This window comes from Rattus norvegicus, chromosome 7, assembly GCF_036323735.1.
Source record: "Rattus norvegicus strain BN/NHsdMcwi chromosome 7, GRCr8, whole genome shotgun sequence".
In the NCBI taxonomy this organism is placed as follows: Eukaryota; Metazoa; Chordata; class Mammalia; order Rodentia; family Muridae; genus Rattus; species Rattus norvegicus.
The window spans coordinates 54,312,691-54,331,699 of record NC_086025.1 but is presented as its reverse complement, the minus strand read 5'-3'; the positions used below and the strand labels follow the sequence as shown (position 1 = coordinate 54,331,699).

The 19,009-nt window shown below is 44.8% G+C and overlaps 1 protein-coding gene across 2 annotated transcripts in view; it reads left to right on the top strand.

The window, feature by feature from the left end:
* The window catches only part of Myrfl (myelin regulatory factor-like), a 116,668-nt gene that overhangs the window by 74,398 nt on the left and 23,261 nt on the right, over positions 1 to 19,009 (top strand). The window contains exons 12-15 of one of the 2 annotated variants that reach the window (XM_063264422.1): positions 1,217 to 1,325; positions 2,142 to 2,251; positions 14,867 to 15,039; positions 15,660 to 15,723. In XM_063264422.1, coding sequence (XP_063120492.1) covers positions 1,217 to 1,325; positions 2,142 to 2,251; positions 14,867 to 15,039; positions 15,660 to 15,723 — 456 coding nt within the window. Of the gene's footprint in view, positions 1 to 1,216; positions 1,326 to 2,141; positions 2,252 to 14,866; positions 15,055 to 15,659; positions 15,724 to 19,009 lie in introns of both variants that reach the window. The other variant, XM_063264421.1, reaches the window with a different exon arrangement.

Genomic DNA, 19,009 nt, shown 5'->3' with positions numbered 1-19,009 from the left:
GAGAGCCCAGGCCAGTGCACCATATCCCAAGTGGTCAGTGTGGCTGCCATAGCAGGTGCCAAGTCAGACCTAGGAGGAAGTTCACAGAGAGTGGGCCACACATTTGCTAATCAGTGGGCCCTGCGGTGAGAAGCTTGCCTGTAGTACAGTAGGGCTGCCCTTCTTCTTCCCCAACTGTAATAATCCACTCACTTAGAGATGGCTTCTAATCTGCCATTTTACCCAGAAGTCACTGGGTGATATATTTCTGATTGCCCAAATACCATTGATTTCATAATCCAGCAGTATTCTAAAGAAAAACCAGAGAACATACAGACAAGTAGCTGTTTTTTTAATCAAACTAATATCATTATAATTAGATACAGCTGTTTGTGAATTTATCAAACAACCCAATCCTTCACATTAAAGGGGATCTTTCGAATCAAACATTTAGTTTTAGGGAAGATTAACTTCACCATCTTTCTATCAACTTTCTGGGGACCAATAAATTTCTTTGAGGACTTGGCAGTGGCAATTGGGGACATCATTAGACCCAATAGCAGGGGACAAGGGTATCTATGCTGACCTGTACCCTGAGAGGTTTAGGGAGGGAGAATCCACTGAAAGAAACTCAGTCCAGCAAATGTCCAAAGTAACTCAAGAGTGTGGGATCCCTCCTCACCTAGAGGTTGTCTTTGAACTGGCAACGCAGTTTCAGTTTGTAAGTAGAGGCTGGGCCACACAGCTGTGGACACAGTTGAGCAGGACTTCTTGGTATCCTGGGCAGAATCCTTGAACTTTCCAGAGGAGACAAGAGCAGCGTAGGCGGCTCCTTGGCCCCATAATTTAGACTCGAATCCCTGGCTCCGTTTATCGGAGCAGCGGTTCTCAACCTTCGGAATGCTCCAACTCTTTAATACAATTCCTCATGTTGTGGTATTCCCCCCCCCCAACAAAATTATTTCCATTGCTACTTCATAACTGTCATTTTGCAAGAATTATGAATCGTAATGTAAATATCTCTGTTTTCCCTTGGGCTTCTGAGGGTCGCGACCCACAAGTTGAGAACCATGTCGGAGACTGGCGTTTACCAGTGTGGATCTTAAGGCTTTGTCTTCTCTGAGGAGAACGTTTCTCATCTTCCCGTCAGTCTTCCGCATCTCTCAGGGTCATGCTGCGCATTGATTTGAATTAACAATCTAACCAGGTGAAATTTGCTCTCCTTTAATTAAACCAGGTTGACACGAATGAACAGCTGAGAAGAATAGCGCAGATGAGGATTGTACAGTACGACTACAAACCTGAATTTGCGTCTGCCATGGGGATAGACACTGCCCACCAAACAGGTACAGACTCAGAACCTTCCTTAACTTTCTGTGGCCGGCTACGGCTATGGGAGCTTCTGCTTGTCTGTTTATCCTGAGCTTCTGCACTCACTCTCCGGGCTGCCGAGCTAACGCATCCTCTGAGAAACTCACAGTCATTGGAACAGGGAGAATGTGTGGGTTACCTTTCATGTAACACCCCCACGCTGTACCCCTAAGTCCTGGTAGAAGATTTTGAATATATTGCTTGTGAGGTAAGGGTACAAGGGCCAAGAGGAACACAAACTGTGTGAAGGGGGAGAGGAGTTGGGATGGGGATGGGGACGAGGGTGGGGGTGGGGGCCTGGGTAGTCTGGGGATGAAGATGAGAGATGGATAAAACTGTCTAAGAACATCAGCACCGTGATGCTCGTTCCTTAGCCTGGGAATAATAAGCAGGAACACGGAAGGACCAATGTCTCCTGTAGGAACATAATGAATCAAACTAGCAACATGCCTCCTTCTATGTATAGGGATGTAACAGTATTTATTTACCCTTCCCACCCCACCCCCCAGTCCCGGTTAGGCAGGGACTTAAGAATGAGAGGTGGGGAGGAAGGGAAGGAGTGGGCACTTCTAGTCCATCGCCTTAACCACTCGGCCACGACTACAAGTGCATGGAGTGGGCACTTCTACTTTCAATTCTGTGGTGGTTCTCACCTCAATTATAGATCAAAGCAAAAGCGAATCATCTCTTTCCAAAGAGTTTCCATGGCCGTCAGTATTCCATTCTGATGCAGGAAATCCTGCGAGCATTTCCCCACCCCCGTTAACCCTGTCGAACTGTTTTGTGTGTAGGAATGATTGCCCAAGAGGTGCAAGAGATCCTGCCCAGAGCTGTGAGAGAGGTTGGGGGTGTCACCTGTGGAAATGGGGAGACGCTGGAGAACTTCCTCATGGTGGATAAGGTAACCAATGACTCCATAGGTGCCTCCAGCCAGCTACGGCTGTCACCCGCTGCTACACCCCTCTGCAGGCTGCACAAGGGGCCGACACAGTTTACCCAGAGATGGGGCATGAAAAGGATCACTCACTGAGCTGTAGAGAGAATTGGTACCAATTTTCACACAATATATTTCCGGCATATAACAACAACAACAACAACAACACAATAGCAACAACAACAACAACAACACAATAGCAACAACAACAACAGGCCTCAGAGGGGCAAAGGACTTGCAATGGTCAGAATTTCCTTTCACCAGGGATTATTGAAGGAAAACTGGCCCAGGCAGAGTTCACTTTGCACGGCTATTCTCAAAACAAGGTCCAGACAGCACAGGAAATGTTAACAAAAAGCTCAATCATACCTTGTCTTTAAAAACAGAAAACTACAGGTGGAGGGAAGGCTCAGTGGTTAATGGCACTCGCTGATCTTCCAGAGGACCCAGGTTCAGTCCCAAGCAACCACGTGGCAGCTCACAACCATTGGCAGTGGCGGTTCTGGCCATCCTGTCCTCACCCCGCACACAGACACGTGGAGGCAAAATACTCACACACACAAAATAACAAGCTAACTAAAAGCAAAATAAAATGAGAGAACTATAGCTCATAACAAAATACTCGTGTTCTATAATACAAGGAAAATTATAATTCTTCAATGTGCTCCTCAGAATAATTAGTGATTAAACAAGATGTTGAGATTTTTACAGGGTGTGTGTGTGTGTGTGTGTGTGTGTGTGTGTGTGTGTGTGTGTGATGAAATCGTGCTTAAATTCCACAAAAGGATCATAAAGTGGGTCATTTTTACAGTGCAATTCATGAGTCTCATCCGTTTCACCAAGCAAGGGCTTGCCTGAATTCTTTGATATTCAAATTGTTCTCTGTTGAAGGATGCCCTCATGGCTCTACATTAACCCCCCCCCCTTGCTGGATAACTGGTCGAAGTCAGGCAGTTCCTCTCTTGGCAATGCAGTCTGTGTGATTTCAGTAGTTCTGTAATACTGTGTCTGTCAATCTTGTGATATCCTGCTCTTTTGCAAGGCTCAGAAATTACTCTGCCGCCAGCTGGATGTGCACCGAGTGATTTAGGTATGAAAAGGAAGGCAAATTGCCATAGGGATTTTTTTTTTTCTTTTAGCAGTGGGCACGGATGTTTAAGTGGAGACTAATTTATACTTTGTCAGTCAGTTCATTCGGGAGTGCTTCTCAAACTTCAAAGTGCACACAGCCCACTGGGAGTCTCCCTGAAATGCTCTTTCTGATCTGGCGGTAAGAGTGTTCGTCTATGACCTCCGCATCAGTTCAGTTCCTGCCTCTGGGTTCCCGCCTTGAGTTGCCCGGGTTTCTCTTGGATGATGGACTGCAAGATGAAATAAACCCTTTCTTTTCCAGCTTGCTTATGGCCATGGCGTCTATTACAGTAATAGAAGCCCTAACTAAGACACCCTTCCCCTTTCTCCAGGTTGTGTCCTGCCCCTCTTAATCACCCACCCAGACGCCTCCTCTTTGTGAGCCCCTCTTTTACTAGACGTTTTTCTCTCATCCTCCAACCCAGTATGTTTTGGCCCCAGAGCTGTCGAGTGTTTCCTATTCCTAAAGACTTTTCCCAGACAGGGGAAGACTTTCCCAGGCAGTCTCTTCTGGACTTCACTGCCTAGGTCTGAAGTGGTCTCTGCACCACATCACTTTCTTTTATGAGGTTCATGGTTATTCCAGGGTATACAGTGACTATGCACAGACCCTGCTGTCTTAGGGTTTCTATTTCTGCACAAGAAGCAGCTGGATCTCAGGGAGGCATTTCCACAAGAGAGACTTCTTTCTCTGTGCTACCTCCAGCTTGTGTCAAGTTGGCACACAAAACCAGCCAGCACACCTACCTACCCCTCAGCTGGACTTCTTTACTGAGGATAGTGTACACTCCCATTCATAGCCTCTTGGAGGGTATTTGTACCCTACTGAAATTATCTGTAGATTTACTTGTTCTTTGTCAATTCTCTAAATAGTTGTGTGAGAGCAGAAATCTATATTTTTCAAAATGATTCTCTGGTACTTTATCCTGGTTTTCACCCTAGGGCTTCAAGCTCTAGGAACTGAACCAATTATTGGACGCATGGGTTGACGAGTTCTGCGATGTCTTGGTTGATCCGGCCTCTCCACAGCCTTGGGTTCCATCCTATCTGCTGTCATCTGGAGGTCAGAGAACTCTTATATCCCGTGCGGACAAGTCCAGGGTCCAGTAGGCTGTAGATATTCTAGGAAGGGTTTCTTTAGATTAATGCTCCATTTCTGAAGCTCAGAGAAGGGAAGAGAAGTGATTATTTGCATTAGAAAATCTGATGAAATGGTTTTCTGGGGAAGACGAGTTCAGATTTCCTTGAGATGTCAACTGAACACCCAAGATGAAAATGTCCAGAAGGCTGTGTAGGTTGTGGGACTCTAGAGAGCAGCTGGGGGCAGAGAGGAGGCGGTAGCAAAATTGTGAAGAGGCCAGGAAAGGAGAGATTATGGATGAAAGTCACAGATGAGAAGCCTGTGGCCCCGTCTGGCCTGAGGGTAGCATTTCTCTCATAGTTAAAAAAAACAAAAACAAACAAACAAAAAAACCCCTTTCAAATCTGTTGTCTATATTTAAAAATCATATATCTTCCCATGATTTTTTAGACCCTTGTCTCCTGTGAAATAGCAGTTCTGAAAACATAGGGCTGGGGTGACGCTCCTAGCAGGGGCTTTGAGCTCCATGTTGCAGCTTCCAGTTATCTGTGTGGTGGTGAAGCAAGAGGAGCAGTGTGAGCATTTGTTAGCAGCCTTCAGTTGAGGATGAGCAGCAGTTCTAACCTTCCTAACACTGCGACCCTTTAACACAGGGTCGCAGTGTCATGGTGACCCCCTAACCGTAAAATCATTTCTTTGCTACTTCATAACTGTCATTTTCCTACCGTTATGAATCATAACCTAAGTATCTGTGTCTTCCAATGATCTCAGGCAACCCCCGGGAAAGGGTTGGTTTACCTCCCAAAGTGGTCGTGACCCACAGGTTGAGAACCAGTGCAGTAGAGACAGAGGGCAGAGGCTGAGAGGATGGGGCAAGTCAGGAAAAGACATGGTAAGGACAGCACCCCAAACCCAAGTTATGAGGACCAGTAAGGAAGAGGGAGGAGGGAGAGCCCATGGGAGGAGGGAGAGGCCATGGGAGGGTCTAGCTAGGACTAAGCTGGCAGTGGGTACTGGATGCAGGCAGCCTTTCTGCTGTGAAACACCGCTTGGCTGGGTGTGGCACTCCATGCCTGTAGTCTCAGCACTTGGAAGGCTGGAGCAGGAGGAGCGCAAGTTCCCGGCCTGCCTAGACTGAATGAAACCCTATCTCAGCAAACAAACAAAAACAACCCACCGGACTGTTGGTTGGCACTCGTGCAAAGCACTAATGTGCCATCCGACTTTCTAAACTTTGCTATTATTATTGAGTGAGATCGACTTTTTCTTTCTGTGATTAGGGAGAGCTCTGTGGACCCCCCCCTTTTTTTTTTTGGTTCTTTTTTTCGGAGCTGGGGACCTAACCCAGGGCCTTGCACTTCCTAGGTAAGCGCTCTACCACTGAGCTAAATCCCCAACCCCTGTGGACCCCTTTTTTGGAGTTGGTACTTAGAGTCCTCTTATGAATTTGGTCCAGCCCTCTAGTCATTTCTTTTTCTCGTGTGTGTGTGTGTGTGTGTGTGTGTGTGTGTGTGTAGGTGTGTAGGTGTGTAGGTGTGTAGGTGTGTATGAGCAGGAGAAGAGGAGAAGAACCTTCCCTTTGTTCTCTCATCCCTTCCTGGTACTCTTTTACAAAGCTAATCTCCTGTAGCTCTGCTCATAGCTGTAGGCCGTGCTGCTCGTTTTTCCTCTTGGTGTTTGGCCTTTGTGGTGCTAATAACAATTTTAAACTCTATACTTACTTGTATAGTTTATTCTGACTAGTGGGCAGTTTCTCCGTTGAACAGTGTCCTCTGAAGGCGGGAGCTGTGTCTGCGGTGTCTGGTTTGTTCCCTCCTGCTGCCGAGCCTAACACAGCAGGAGCGTGTCCTGAAGAAGGGTCGATTCTGTGCAAACAGTGGATGAGAAAGTCTGTGGGGTTGGGGATTTAGCTCAGTGGTAGAGCGCTTGACTAGCAACCGCAAGGCCTTGGGTTCGGTCCCCAGCTCCGGAAAAAAAAGAAAGGAAAAAAAAAAAAAAGAAAGAAAGTCTGTGGGGTGGGAGCAGTCAGTAACGACGCGCATGCTTCCGGCGGCACAGGCGTGGGTGGGTGTTAGGAGAGCTTATCAGAATTGGTTCCGTTCTTCCACCACGAGGGTCCCAGAGAATGAACTGGGATTGCCGGGCTGAGCAATCAGAACCCTCACCTCTCGAGCCATCTCAGCGGCCCGGGTGAGGAACTCGTTGCTGTTCTCCTAGCAAAGGTAGTTGACCGGACGACAGCTCCTATCTTTTGAGTTTCCCCAGTTCTTGCTGATCACCTAATCACAGCAGATTGTGAAACATGGAATGAGACCCGTGACCACCTACATCAGGAGTAAAAGTCAGACGCCATGTTGGCCATGTATGCTTGCTGGCTGAGTTTGGGTTCTGACACTTGCAGCTCTTTTGAAAAAACAAAGAATGCCTTCTGAGTTACTTCACGGTGTCCGTGTGTCCCTCTGTGCAGTATCAAAATTATTCTTCTCTAACATTAGCAGTAATTTTTTTTTGTGACAGTTTTTTTTTTTCTTATCGCAACTGTGAAGTTGTGGTTCAGCTGAGGTATTGGACCACATTTGCGGCTGGACAGAGCTAAGGAATTGAATCAGGTTCAGTTGTTTATAACCAAGGGTGATAATCAATAAGAAAACCTTGCCAAGTGCTTCGGTGTAGAGTATATGCTCTTGCATTAATAAATTCAAACCTTTCCATGGAGACTAGACATGTCTATGAAGAAATTGTTCCCCGAGCATCCAGATACACATTCCTGGTCAAATACTCTCAGAGAGCCACTCTTACCAGGGTCAGGGGCGTTTACAACTAGTTTTGAACGTCCTTACAAGTTTCACTGACATGCCGGACAAAAGTCAGAATTTTAAGTCTTTCAGCGAGAGTTGATCGCACTAACAGATCCTAGAAATCTCTGTGAAGTCAGGACAGGCCATGATTATAAGCAGTAAGGAGTAATAAATTCCCCCTGCATCTTTACTACTTCCTAAAATAGAAAAACACGTGAAATATCTCCCTGCCTATAGGACACCTACAAGATCTATGATGCTGAAAACTATGAGCCGGAGAAATAAGAGCCGGCCTTTTATCATCATTGACACATAACTAGGCATGGGCAGCAATCGCTTATATCTCCTAAGACAGGATTAGAAATCCCTCGGGGAAGGCATTGAGGAAAGAGTTGATTAGTAGTTTAGGGAGGATCTTACCATTCTTCACTGCCTGCCTCGGTTAGAGCTAAGTCACAGTGTATTGAGGGAAACCTTTTCTAAAAAGAAGCAGAGAAAGGAGAGGGTGTGTGCAGGGTGTGGTGGAGAAAGGGGGCAGGGCTCAGGAGCTGTAGGATAGTAGATGGCCTGGGGGTGGGTGTAGGACAGTAGATGGATGGATGGGCTGTGTGCGAGCTGCTGGGGGAAGAGGTCACAGGGAATGAACAGCAGTGTGATTTGGGTCACTGATTGGATATCTACTGATCACATGGCCCACTGTGAATATTACCCTTGTTGTCGCTTAATGTAATCTAAGCTTAGTGAGCAATAGTGGAACATCCATGATGTCTTCGAATCATGGAATGTTCTTTTCTCTTTTTTCTTTTGTTTTTTTTTTTTTTAAAGAGGACCAGCCTCCTCTTCCTCCTCCTCTCCTTCTTCTTCCTTTTTAAAGATTTATTTATTATATATAAGTACACTGTTGCTCTCTTCAGACACACCAGAAGAGGGCATCAGACCCCCACTATAGATGGTTGTGAGCTATCATGTGGTTTCTGGGAATTGAACTCAGAACCTCTGGAAGAGCAGTCAGTGTGTTAACCACTGAGCCATATCTCCAGCTGGGAATGCTATTCTTATCTTCATTATTTCTGCTGTAGTTTTACTAAACACAAGGAAAGCCTGAACCTATGTCAGAAACCCTAGAACAGTTTCTGTCAGAAGATCTTTTAATTTTTAAAGAAAACATTTTTTAATGAATCTTTCCTCCTCTTCCTCTTTCTCCTCTACATCATCACCACCACCACCACCATCATCACTGTTACTTTGATGCTGTACCTCTGAGTGTAGGTGCCCGAGAAGGCCGGAAGTTAGAGGCATCAGATTCCCTGTGGAACTAGAGTTACAGGCAGCTCTGAGGGGTCACGTGGATGCTGGGACTCAAACCCGCATCCTTTGCATGAGCTGTATTTGCTTCTCACCACTAAGCCCTCTCTCCACTGCCCCCAAATAGTTTTAGTATACACAAAATTAGAATAGTAATTATCTTAGTTAGGGTTTTATGGCTGTGAAGAGACACCATGAAGATGGCAGCTCTTAGAAAGCACATTTAACTGGGACTGGCTTACAGGTTCAAAGGTTCAGTCATTATCATCAAGGCGGCATGTAGGCAGACATAGTGATGGAGTGGTAGCTATCTGAGACTTCTACATTTGAATCTAAAGGCAGCAGGAAGAGATAGTGAGCCACTGGGCCTGGTTTGAGCTTCTGAGACCTCAAAGCCCGCCCCAATGACGCACTTCCTCCAACAAGACCACACCCACTCCAACAAAGCCACACCTCCTAATAATGCCGCTTCCTGTGAGCCCGTGGGGGCCATTTTCCATTCAGACCGCCACAGTAATGAAACCTCCAGCCTTCTCATTCAGAATCCAGAGTATATTAATTATTTTTCTCATTGCTGTAACAAAATACCTGACAGAATTTACTTAAGGGAGGAAAGATTTATTGTGACTCAGGTTTAGTACCTGGTGATGGGGTAGCTCATGGCAGCAAGCAATACTGCATGAGGCAGCAGGAGATGACGACTCAGGCTACAGGTAGCCTGGGCCACACCCCTCAAAAGTCCATCCTCAGTGACTCGCTACTGGAAGCTCTGTGCCCATCCCAAGGGTGACCAAGACTCATAGCACTGCCCACCAATCAGTCAACCAAGTGTTGGAGCGTGTGAGTCTACAGCGGGCATTTTAAACTCCAGTTCCAACCTGCTACAAATTCTTACCTTTCTCCAACTAAATTATTTAAACTGAGTTCCAAAGTTGTATCATTTTATTATAGATACTTTATATATATATATGTCTGTCTGTCTCTGTGTCTTTGTCTTCTGTCTCTCTCTCTGTGTGTGTGTGTGTGTGTGTGTGTGTGTGTGTGTGTGTGTGTGTGTGTGTGTTACAGCACATGTATTTGGAAGCCAGAGGTCAGTCTTGGCTCTCATTCCTCAGAAGCACCATCAACCTTGTTTTTTGAGACAGGGTCTCTCGCTGACTTGCTGATTGCTCTAGAGTGTCTGTCAGAGAGTCCTAGGTTGCCTGTCTCTGTCTCCCTAGAGTTATAAGTATGTATCACCATGCCTGCCTGGCTCTCTCTCTCCCCTAGAGTTCTGGGTGACTAATTTGCATTTTTGTGGTTGCACAGTCAAGGCTTTACCTGGAGCTCTGTCTCCCCAGCCTGACAACATTTTTCTGAAAAGGAAGGAGCACTTCTTAAAAATGGAACTGCAGGACTGTTATCATGTAGAAAAATTTACCGATTATGGTAAATGTTACAAGAGTTGGTGCTGAGCTTTCACAAGTGTTTTTGTTTTGTTTGTGTAACACAACAGGCATGCACAGGAGCATCTGGTTTGGGCAGCCATTAAGAATAATTTTTTAAGTTCCATTGTTGGAGGGGGGTAGCAAACAGTGATAGTCTGTCATTCCTTACTTAGTCTTTGGCATTCTATTAAGCGAAGGACACGTTCCTCACTAGATAGTTGATATTTAGTGGAGTAAGCAACAGTTCGTTCCTTCCTCTATTTATGAGTGCTCTGAAGAAAAGCTAAACTTCAATGTCTTCTGATGGCAACCCATAACGTTTTTAAGTTGGGTATGACCATGGGTCCTTTTAAAACAAATACGGTCCTTTGATCTGTTCCAGCAGTTTGTCCTTTGATGTTCTCCGGCCTCTTCAGGAGGTTGCTGCTTACTCTGACAGTTGTGGGCTGCCATCCTCTGCCTCCTCAGAGAGGTGTCTGAGCTCTCTCTTCATACCCTGCCTGCCCCAAACCTGGGACTACTCCTCACAAGATTCCTGGTTCCCTTCAGTGAGTGGTATTTAGAGACCATAATGAATGTGCTGTTAGTGGATCAGAAATGTCTTTCTTTAAAAAAATTAGATATATTTCTTTATTTACATTTCAAATGTTATTCCCTTTCCCAGTTTCCTGTCCATAAGTCCCCCCACCCCTTCCCCCTCCCTCATATGGGTTTACCCACCTATTTACTCCCTTACTTCCCCAACATTCCCCTACACTGGGGGTCCAATCTTGGCAAGACCAAGGGCTTTCCCTTCCACTAGTGCCCCAACAAGGCCATTCTCTGCAGTTGGAGCCTGGGTCAGTCCATGTATATAGTCTTTCGGTAGTGGTTTAGTCCCTGCAAGCTCTGGTTGGTTGGCATTGTTGTTCTTATGGGGTTGCAAATTCCTTCAATTCTTTCAATACTTCCTCTAATTCCCCCCAAGGGGGTCCTGTTCTCAGTTCGGTGGTTTGCTGCTAGCATTGACCTCTGTATTGGACATGCTCTGGATGTGTCTCTCAGGAGAGATCTATATCCGGTCCCTTTCAGCATGCACGTTTTAGCTTCATAATGTCTTTTTATTATACTTGTTCATGGGCAAAGATAGGAAATAGTTTTCCTCCAAGGAGATGGAGTACATCAGGAATCCACGCTGATACTTGTAATGTAAACCTAGAGTTGCTAGCTGGATCTTAAACTTTTGGTTTTGTGTTTATATATTTACCTTCAATACTTAAGAACTGAAGGTCTCTAACACAATCATGCATCTGTTATGTCCAGTTAGAATTGTGTGTGGTATGTGTGTACCTATAATCTTTCACTGTTATTACTTACAGTATTATTCTTAAAAGTTTTCATTGCTAATGATTTCTAGTTTCTGTGAGGAATATATCTTTCTAAGAAGGACTAGTCAATCAGTGTTTTGAAAACACATTTAAAATAAATCCTTTCTGTAAGATAAGACCAGAAATTCAATTGCATGTTGTATTTATTTCTTTGCTTTTGAAAAATAAGTTGCTTTTTTAGTATAATAATGGTTCTTCATTATTAATAAATACCCACATTATTTTTTCTTTCTTTGTATTTTATTGTATTTTTATTTTTTGTAGTCTTACAAAGCAGTTAAGATTCCAAATGGGAATTTCATGTGTACTCCATTTGGTTGATTTTTGAACCCCAACTCCCCCTATCTCCCTGCCCCTTTTCTGCTGCCTCTTTTACCCCCAGCCTCTCCCTTTACTTGGCTCTGTTGTCTTGTCTTCCAGTCACATTGAGTCCCTTGCTAGTTTCGTGGCCTCTACCCAGTTAGTCTCCCACCTGATATATGTATTTAGCAATTAGAGGGTATATTCACATGCGAATGAGAACATAAGGTAAAATACCCACATTATTTGAAAGGCAAATTTAAATAGCTGTGCACATATATAATATATTACACATGACATATACAATGAAGGTTTATTCTGACAGCCTGGTTTTATTCATTTTGCCTGCCTTGCTTCTTCTTTTCCAGTATGTATAAAATTTTAAATTATAACTTAAATGGAAAATACCCTCCTTTCTAGAGACAATGGATCACCTGTGTGCACCTCCCCACCTTTTTCCTCCCTCACGGTCACTCTTTGCCGTGCATCGGTACCGGAAGGTCCTCTCCTCCCTCCTGAGGTGCAGTTGCTGCTGTGCAGTGCTCGCCTTCATCCTGGAGCCTCTCTGACAGTGTTCGGGTGATGTCAGTCACTCCCCACTATCCTGTATTTTACCAGTCAGTCCAGGGAAGATATTTCTGGAAGTGGGTATTACTGGCTCAGGAAATAAACGCACGTGTAGTTTTAATAGGTTATTGCTAAATCTGCCCCACTGTGTGTTTTATCACTACGGTATTTTAGATAGATTTTAAAAAGGCTATCGAATAAGATTTTCAGAGAAAAACACTTTTGGGGGTAAATTTTAGAATACAGGTACACACACACACAAAATCACACATATGCACATACTTACACACACATATATACACAGATATATACACAGACACATACACACACACTCATGAACATATACACATACTTACATACACATCTACACACTTACACATACACACATCCACACACTCACACAGACATACACACATTCACACATTCATACATACTCACACTCACACACATGTATACATACCCACACACTCACACAGCCACACACTTAAACACATATACACACTCACACATACACACATTTACCACTCACACATACACACATACACACACACATACATACATACCCACACTCATATACATATACACATACCCACACACTCACACATACACACTTACACAGACATACACACATTCTCACATACACACACTCACACACATATATACATACCCACACTCACACACATACATACCCACATACTCACACAGCCACACACTTAAACACATATACACACTCACACATACACACATTTACATTCACACACATAGACACACTCACACATACACACACTCACACATACACACACTCTCACATACACACAGTCACACCACATTCATACAGATATATACATACTTACACACTCACATATATATACACACATATATGCACACATACTCATACACACACACACACACACACACACACACACTCAAACACACACCCTTAAAGCAAACACAAGCCTCAGAGATGAACCTGTTGGTCTGTTGCTTCCCAAAGCCTTTCTGCTTTTCCAAGCTGCTAACTTGGCACCTCTCAGTTTGCCTGCTGTCATTTGCTATTTAACAAAGAATCAACACAATGGCCGCCCACACACTCTCCATTCGGGTAGAGAGATAGCAAGCAACACCCAATATGGGCAAACGGCCAACTGACAGGATCCGAGGGCTTCCTTAAACCCTCTCAACTGGCTGGGAATTTACAAGATCTTTCAATGCTTCTCGAGACAAATGTTGTCTCAAAACAAACTGAATCTTAACTCTGGAATGTTCCGCTCTGAGCCTCTACTGTATTACCATATACCTCTCCGTTGTCCGCACCGTATTACTGTCCGCACCGTATTACCGTATATTCATTGTTCCAAATAACAGGTTTAACCAGTTCATTTCCATGCCTGTGAATACCATACTTTAATCCCCTCTTTCAGCAGTTGTTTTTGATGGTTTAAACCAAGAACGATTCAGTTTGCATGAGCCCCACAAACACACAACCCCAATACGTCCCAGCCATAGATAATCTTGGCCTCAGGGTCTTTGTCGTATGCTCTCTCTGTAAGACGCAGGCATTGCTTGGCACTTTGAACTTTTGAGAAGAGAGAAGAGGAAAGGTCATGGGGTCAGTGTGAGATCTGACAAGAGCTTGCCGGTGCTTTTTATTATGGCCAAGATAGACACGTGCTCATAGTAAGACCGAACCCTGGGTCGGGCAGGATGTGGCTTGGCCATCTTGGCTTTGGTGAGTTCTCCAGTCTTCTTTGTCGCTTCAGATGTTTTAGTGGCTTTCATTGAACAAACGGGGCTAAGTATGTTTTAAACATTCTGTTTGAGAGCCAGATTATCATCTGATTATACACGATCACTCCAGAGATGTTAAGGAGAAATGAAATCGCAAGAATTATTGTCACGCTTACAAATGGAAAGGCTGAAATCTCAAGAACTCATCCATTTTTTACCTGGTAGCGGAACTCAGTGAAAAGTTAGGATCTTTAGAGAAATGTTGTTGTTTTTATTTTATTTTTAAATTTTATTTTGGAGATGTGGTCTCTCTGTATAGCAGAGGTTGGACCTGGAACTCACTGGACAGCCCAGATTAGCTAGAACTCATAGTCATCCTCCTGCCTCAGCCTTCTGGATGTTAGAATTACAGGTGCATGCCACACCTGGCTAAAGCCTCCTTCAGGGCCTGAACAACTTGGTGCACATTTTATCGGGGAGAGCTGCTGTCGCTTCATAAGGGGATTTAGCAATGAACATACAAATCAGCCCATGGAAGCCTGGTCCCCTTTTCATTTTTTTTATGGGCCTTAAACTTACCACAATGGTCTTAGAGGATGTGTATTTGGACTTCATACTTGACAGTGTCCTTCAGTTCACTTTTCTTACTTCTGTAACAAAGACACATTTTTATTTTATTGCAAACTGATCAGATGCAGTTTTACGGCACACCTGGCAGTTTGGGTAACATGTTCTGAGTGTTCGAACCACTGCAGATTTCCCCAGAGTGAAGTAGAAATTGCGGGTACACGACCGTTTAAGGTGGCATCCTCTGCCTTTAGAGAGAGTGGTGGCCTCAAAGTCTATAGGTCTGCAGCTTGTACTGTGTTCCTTTCCAGGACCAGATCTTCATGGAGAACGTGGGGGCCGTGAAGCAGCTGTGCAAACTCACCAACAGTCTGGAAGAGAGAATAGAGGAGTTAGAGATATGGAACAAAAACCTGGTCAGGTTGAAACACCTCAGGAGCAGCTGGAAGTCCTCTGTCAGCAGCAGCGAAGCCAGTTCACTCAGGTCAGGTCAGACAAGGTAAAGGAGCCAGTCAGTTCGGTGGCTCCCTCTCATTGGAGACCACTCTGCCTGGCCTTGTGGGCAGAGCAACAGTTATACTCTGCGGTTCCCAGTCCTGCCTTGGAATATTTTGGGATGCCATCCTCCCCCTCCTGGATATCCTTGTTACTTTTTCTGTTGGTGCTTTTAAAACGAATGAATCATGAGGACTCCGTTTAAGCGCCTCAACCATTAGAGAAGTGCTAAGTATTAGCAAAAGGATGTCTGTCCCTTCAAGGAGAAGAGGTGGCCATTTCTAAATATGAAGGGAAGAATCATGTTTGATTTGGGGGTGGGAGAGCTATTTTATTGTCTGTTCTGACTACTTAAGGAATTAAATGCCATTTCCTGGGCTCTGGTTCTTTTAAGAAAAAAAAGTAATATTAATGCAATCATTAATGTTTACTTAAGCCACCCCCCCCACACACAAAAGAACCCCAATTGCTGTGGCTTTTCTTTTTTCAAATTATCGCTGTCCTACAAAAGAAAAGTCCCTCTGCTGGGTTCTGACAGCCTGGGCCATTGTCACATACCTCCTAGAGAGGCATCTGAATAGTAATCAATTCTCTCTCTCTCTTTTAAAGCAAATTTAGCAGAGCTGTCAGTGCATCTTCAGCAAGAAGGGCAGGTTCCACAAAGCCCACCAAGGTAAAGAGACTGAAATGTAAATGACCGGAGGTGCTGTCCTCCAAACAAAACACTGGAATGTAAATGGAAGTCTTAGTGAGCCTCCTGGGGTAGATCTGTCTCCCAGCTACTGGGGGATGGGTGTTGGGGGGGCAGTGGGAGGTGGAGGCCTAGAGATGGTGAGAGCAAAGCCTGCCTTTTGTTAGAGCCTGGGATCTAAAATGAGTCAGGATGAGCCTGGGCAACTTTGTAAGAGCCCTGTCTCAAAATGAAAACACAGAAGACAGGCAGTGCGAGTAGCTCACGGTAGAGCACTTGCCTCACACATGAGTGCTCCTGTTTTCAATCCACAGTAGCAGGTAATGCACGTACACACTTGCGAACACACAAACACACATACACACAGGTGCACACATTCACAGACACTGCACACACACACAGACACACATTCACACACACAAACACACATTCACACACACACACACTGCACATACACATACACACACAAACACACATTCACACACACACACAAACACTGCAATACACATACACACACATACACACAAACATATATTCACACACACTACACATACACACACACACACACACACACAAACACAGACACGTTTTAGAGAAGTTGACCAGCACCTTTTCCTTGGTCTGTTTCCCTCATTTGCATTCTTTGGCTGGTGTGTTATTGACTATTAATTGTTTTTTAAACAACAAAAGCCTAAAGAGTCCAGAACATGACCAGACCACTTCAGAAACAACCTACCAGTTATTGTTTACACGAACTGCCTCAAGTGAACCCCATCTCTTAAGGAACCCCATCCAACAGCCTTCACATGGGACATATACACATAGCATCTTTATACATACACACACACACACACACACACACACACACACACACACACACACACACACATATATATATATACACACATCGCTGTGAAACATTTATTCCTGGGGAGACATGAACAAATATGTCCTCACCTCGGATAACCAATGACAGACCACAAAAGTCCAACCTGGTGAACCAATTAGTTTTATAGGGGTTACTTATGGGAGTACGGGTGAGGGGTTACTTATAGGAGCAGAAATGCCTCAGAGACAGCTGCATCTGCAAAGTCACAGCAGCACAGGTGACAGCTCTCAGAGCTGGGGTCCTGGAGCTCACTGCACACCTGCAGGCAGCTTAGCACGTTGGGCAGTGTCCTATCTGGGTGGCTCTGTTATTCTGAGCCTTTTCTAGGCCCCCTGAGTGGCCTTTTGTTCATCTGCTTTGTTCAGAGGGCCTGGGCTCATCTGGGTGTCTTTTGCAGCTTGTCTTGTCTGTGAAAGTGCCACTCAAGGTCATAACTGATTGTATACTCAAGAGAGGGGGACCTAATGAATCTGGTCCATTTTGATGACTTTCTGAAGATAGTTTGAAGTTTTATTTCCTACCTTAAGGAGCTGTCCATGTAGAATGAAATGTTTCAGTTGCAGAGGAAAATGCTACTCCCGCCTCATGCACACACGTGCACATACATGTTCATGTATTCATTGATAAGCCATAAAGATATTTTGCGTAATTCCTAAGTTGCTTGATATTTTCCCCCTTTTTACATACGGAACAAATGGGTGGCACGGCACAGTGTTTAAAACCGCAGACTACAAAGCCGGAAAGTTTGAATTCAAAGTCTGTCTTCATGACATTTTAGCTATATGTCTCTGGAGAGAAACTTGGCCTTCCTCTGCCTTCTCTTGCCTCCGAGGATGGATTGGATGGTCAAGGCACCTTCCTCCAAGCATTGCTGAGCGGGATCGTGAGGATGCGCTACATTGGTGTGCACGAAGCACTCAGAATGCCTGGGACACAGCAAACGCTAGGCACACACTCACACTTGTTTAAGTTCTATTTATTATATATGTAGTGTTCTGCCTGCATGCATGCCTGCATGCCAGAAGAGGGCACCAGATCTCATTAGAGATGGTTGTGAGCCACCGTGTGGTTGCTGAGAATTGTACTCAGGACCTCTGAAAGGGCAGCCAGTGCTCTTAACCACTGAGCCGTGTCTCCAGCCCATACTCATGATTGTGAATGTTCCAAACCCACCATCATTGTGGTTCTCATGGTGTGCAGCAGAATGGTCCAGGGAGCTTGATAAAGTACAAATGATCACCCCTGTGCTGTCCCAGTAGCACTCTCTGCTTCTCTGATGTTGACCTCTCTTGCCTGGGACCAGGTGACCTTTTCTTCTAGAGGCCTCCTTGGGTCACTGGGGGAAAAGACATACACATAGGTGGAAAATGGTGCTCCTAGGCTGAGTGGTGAGTGCTACTGTGAACAGCTAATGGATGTCTAGGTGCTATGAAGAGTAGGTAGGACAGCACAACTCTCCCTGCTGGCCAAGACATCTGTCTATAGTGCTAATGCACTCAGTCAGAGTGCTCTGACTTTTCTCTATTTCTCTGTCTCCCAAATGCAGGCAGCTGGTATATGCAGAGGAAGGGAGAGAGAGGCCCTGGCAGTTCAAGATAGAATTCAGAATAAGTCAAAGAGGGAGCGAGGGGAGGAAATTGAATGGATACATATTTCTCACTCCCAATAAAACCCATTGAGACAGAGCTTGCCAGGGCACTTAGATATTTGATAGGTTCTATAGTAATCCTTAGGCGTGACCCAAATTGGAGAATTGCTCTGTTGTTAAGTCGACCCTCCTAATAACTCGAGAGGCACTCAGATAGTATTTTATTTTCCTATGTGAATGGTAAGGACAATGAGAGTCAATGATACGGAGGAGATGTGTCCAGGAATGACTCTCAGTCATTTACCAACGTGTGGTCAAAGGACGGTGAGCAAAATCGAGGGGATGCAAACGAGTCTGGCAGCTGCAGAGAGCAGTTTGATGAGGGAATACTTCTAAGAATTATTAATTCCAATCAACTCCACAAACTCCACCGAGTCCTCTCTTTGTAGGGTAGCACTCGCATCCTTAGAACACTCACAGTGAGGTGTAGGAAGGGGGCCAGTCATGGACTCTGTGACTTCCAGACTTGCTTCCAGTGACATCATGGAAAAAGGCTTTGTTCTAGTAGCCCGCAGGCTTGGGAGCTGGTTAAAAAGTTTAAGATCAAACACTTCCTTTTAGCATTGGAAATTATGTTTCTTAACCAGAGAGCAAATCCAAGAAATAACTAAAGGCCATTTTAAAGATATTTCTTAGTTGTTTCCACTCCTGTAGACAGCTCCTTTGAGCAAAAATCACGATTCTGCTCTGTATTGCGAGAAGGAAGGAAACAGTGCTCCCCGTTACTTCCT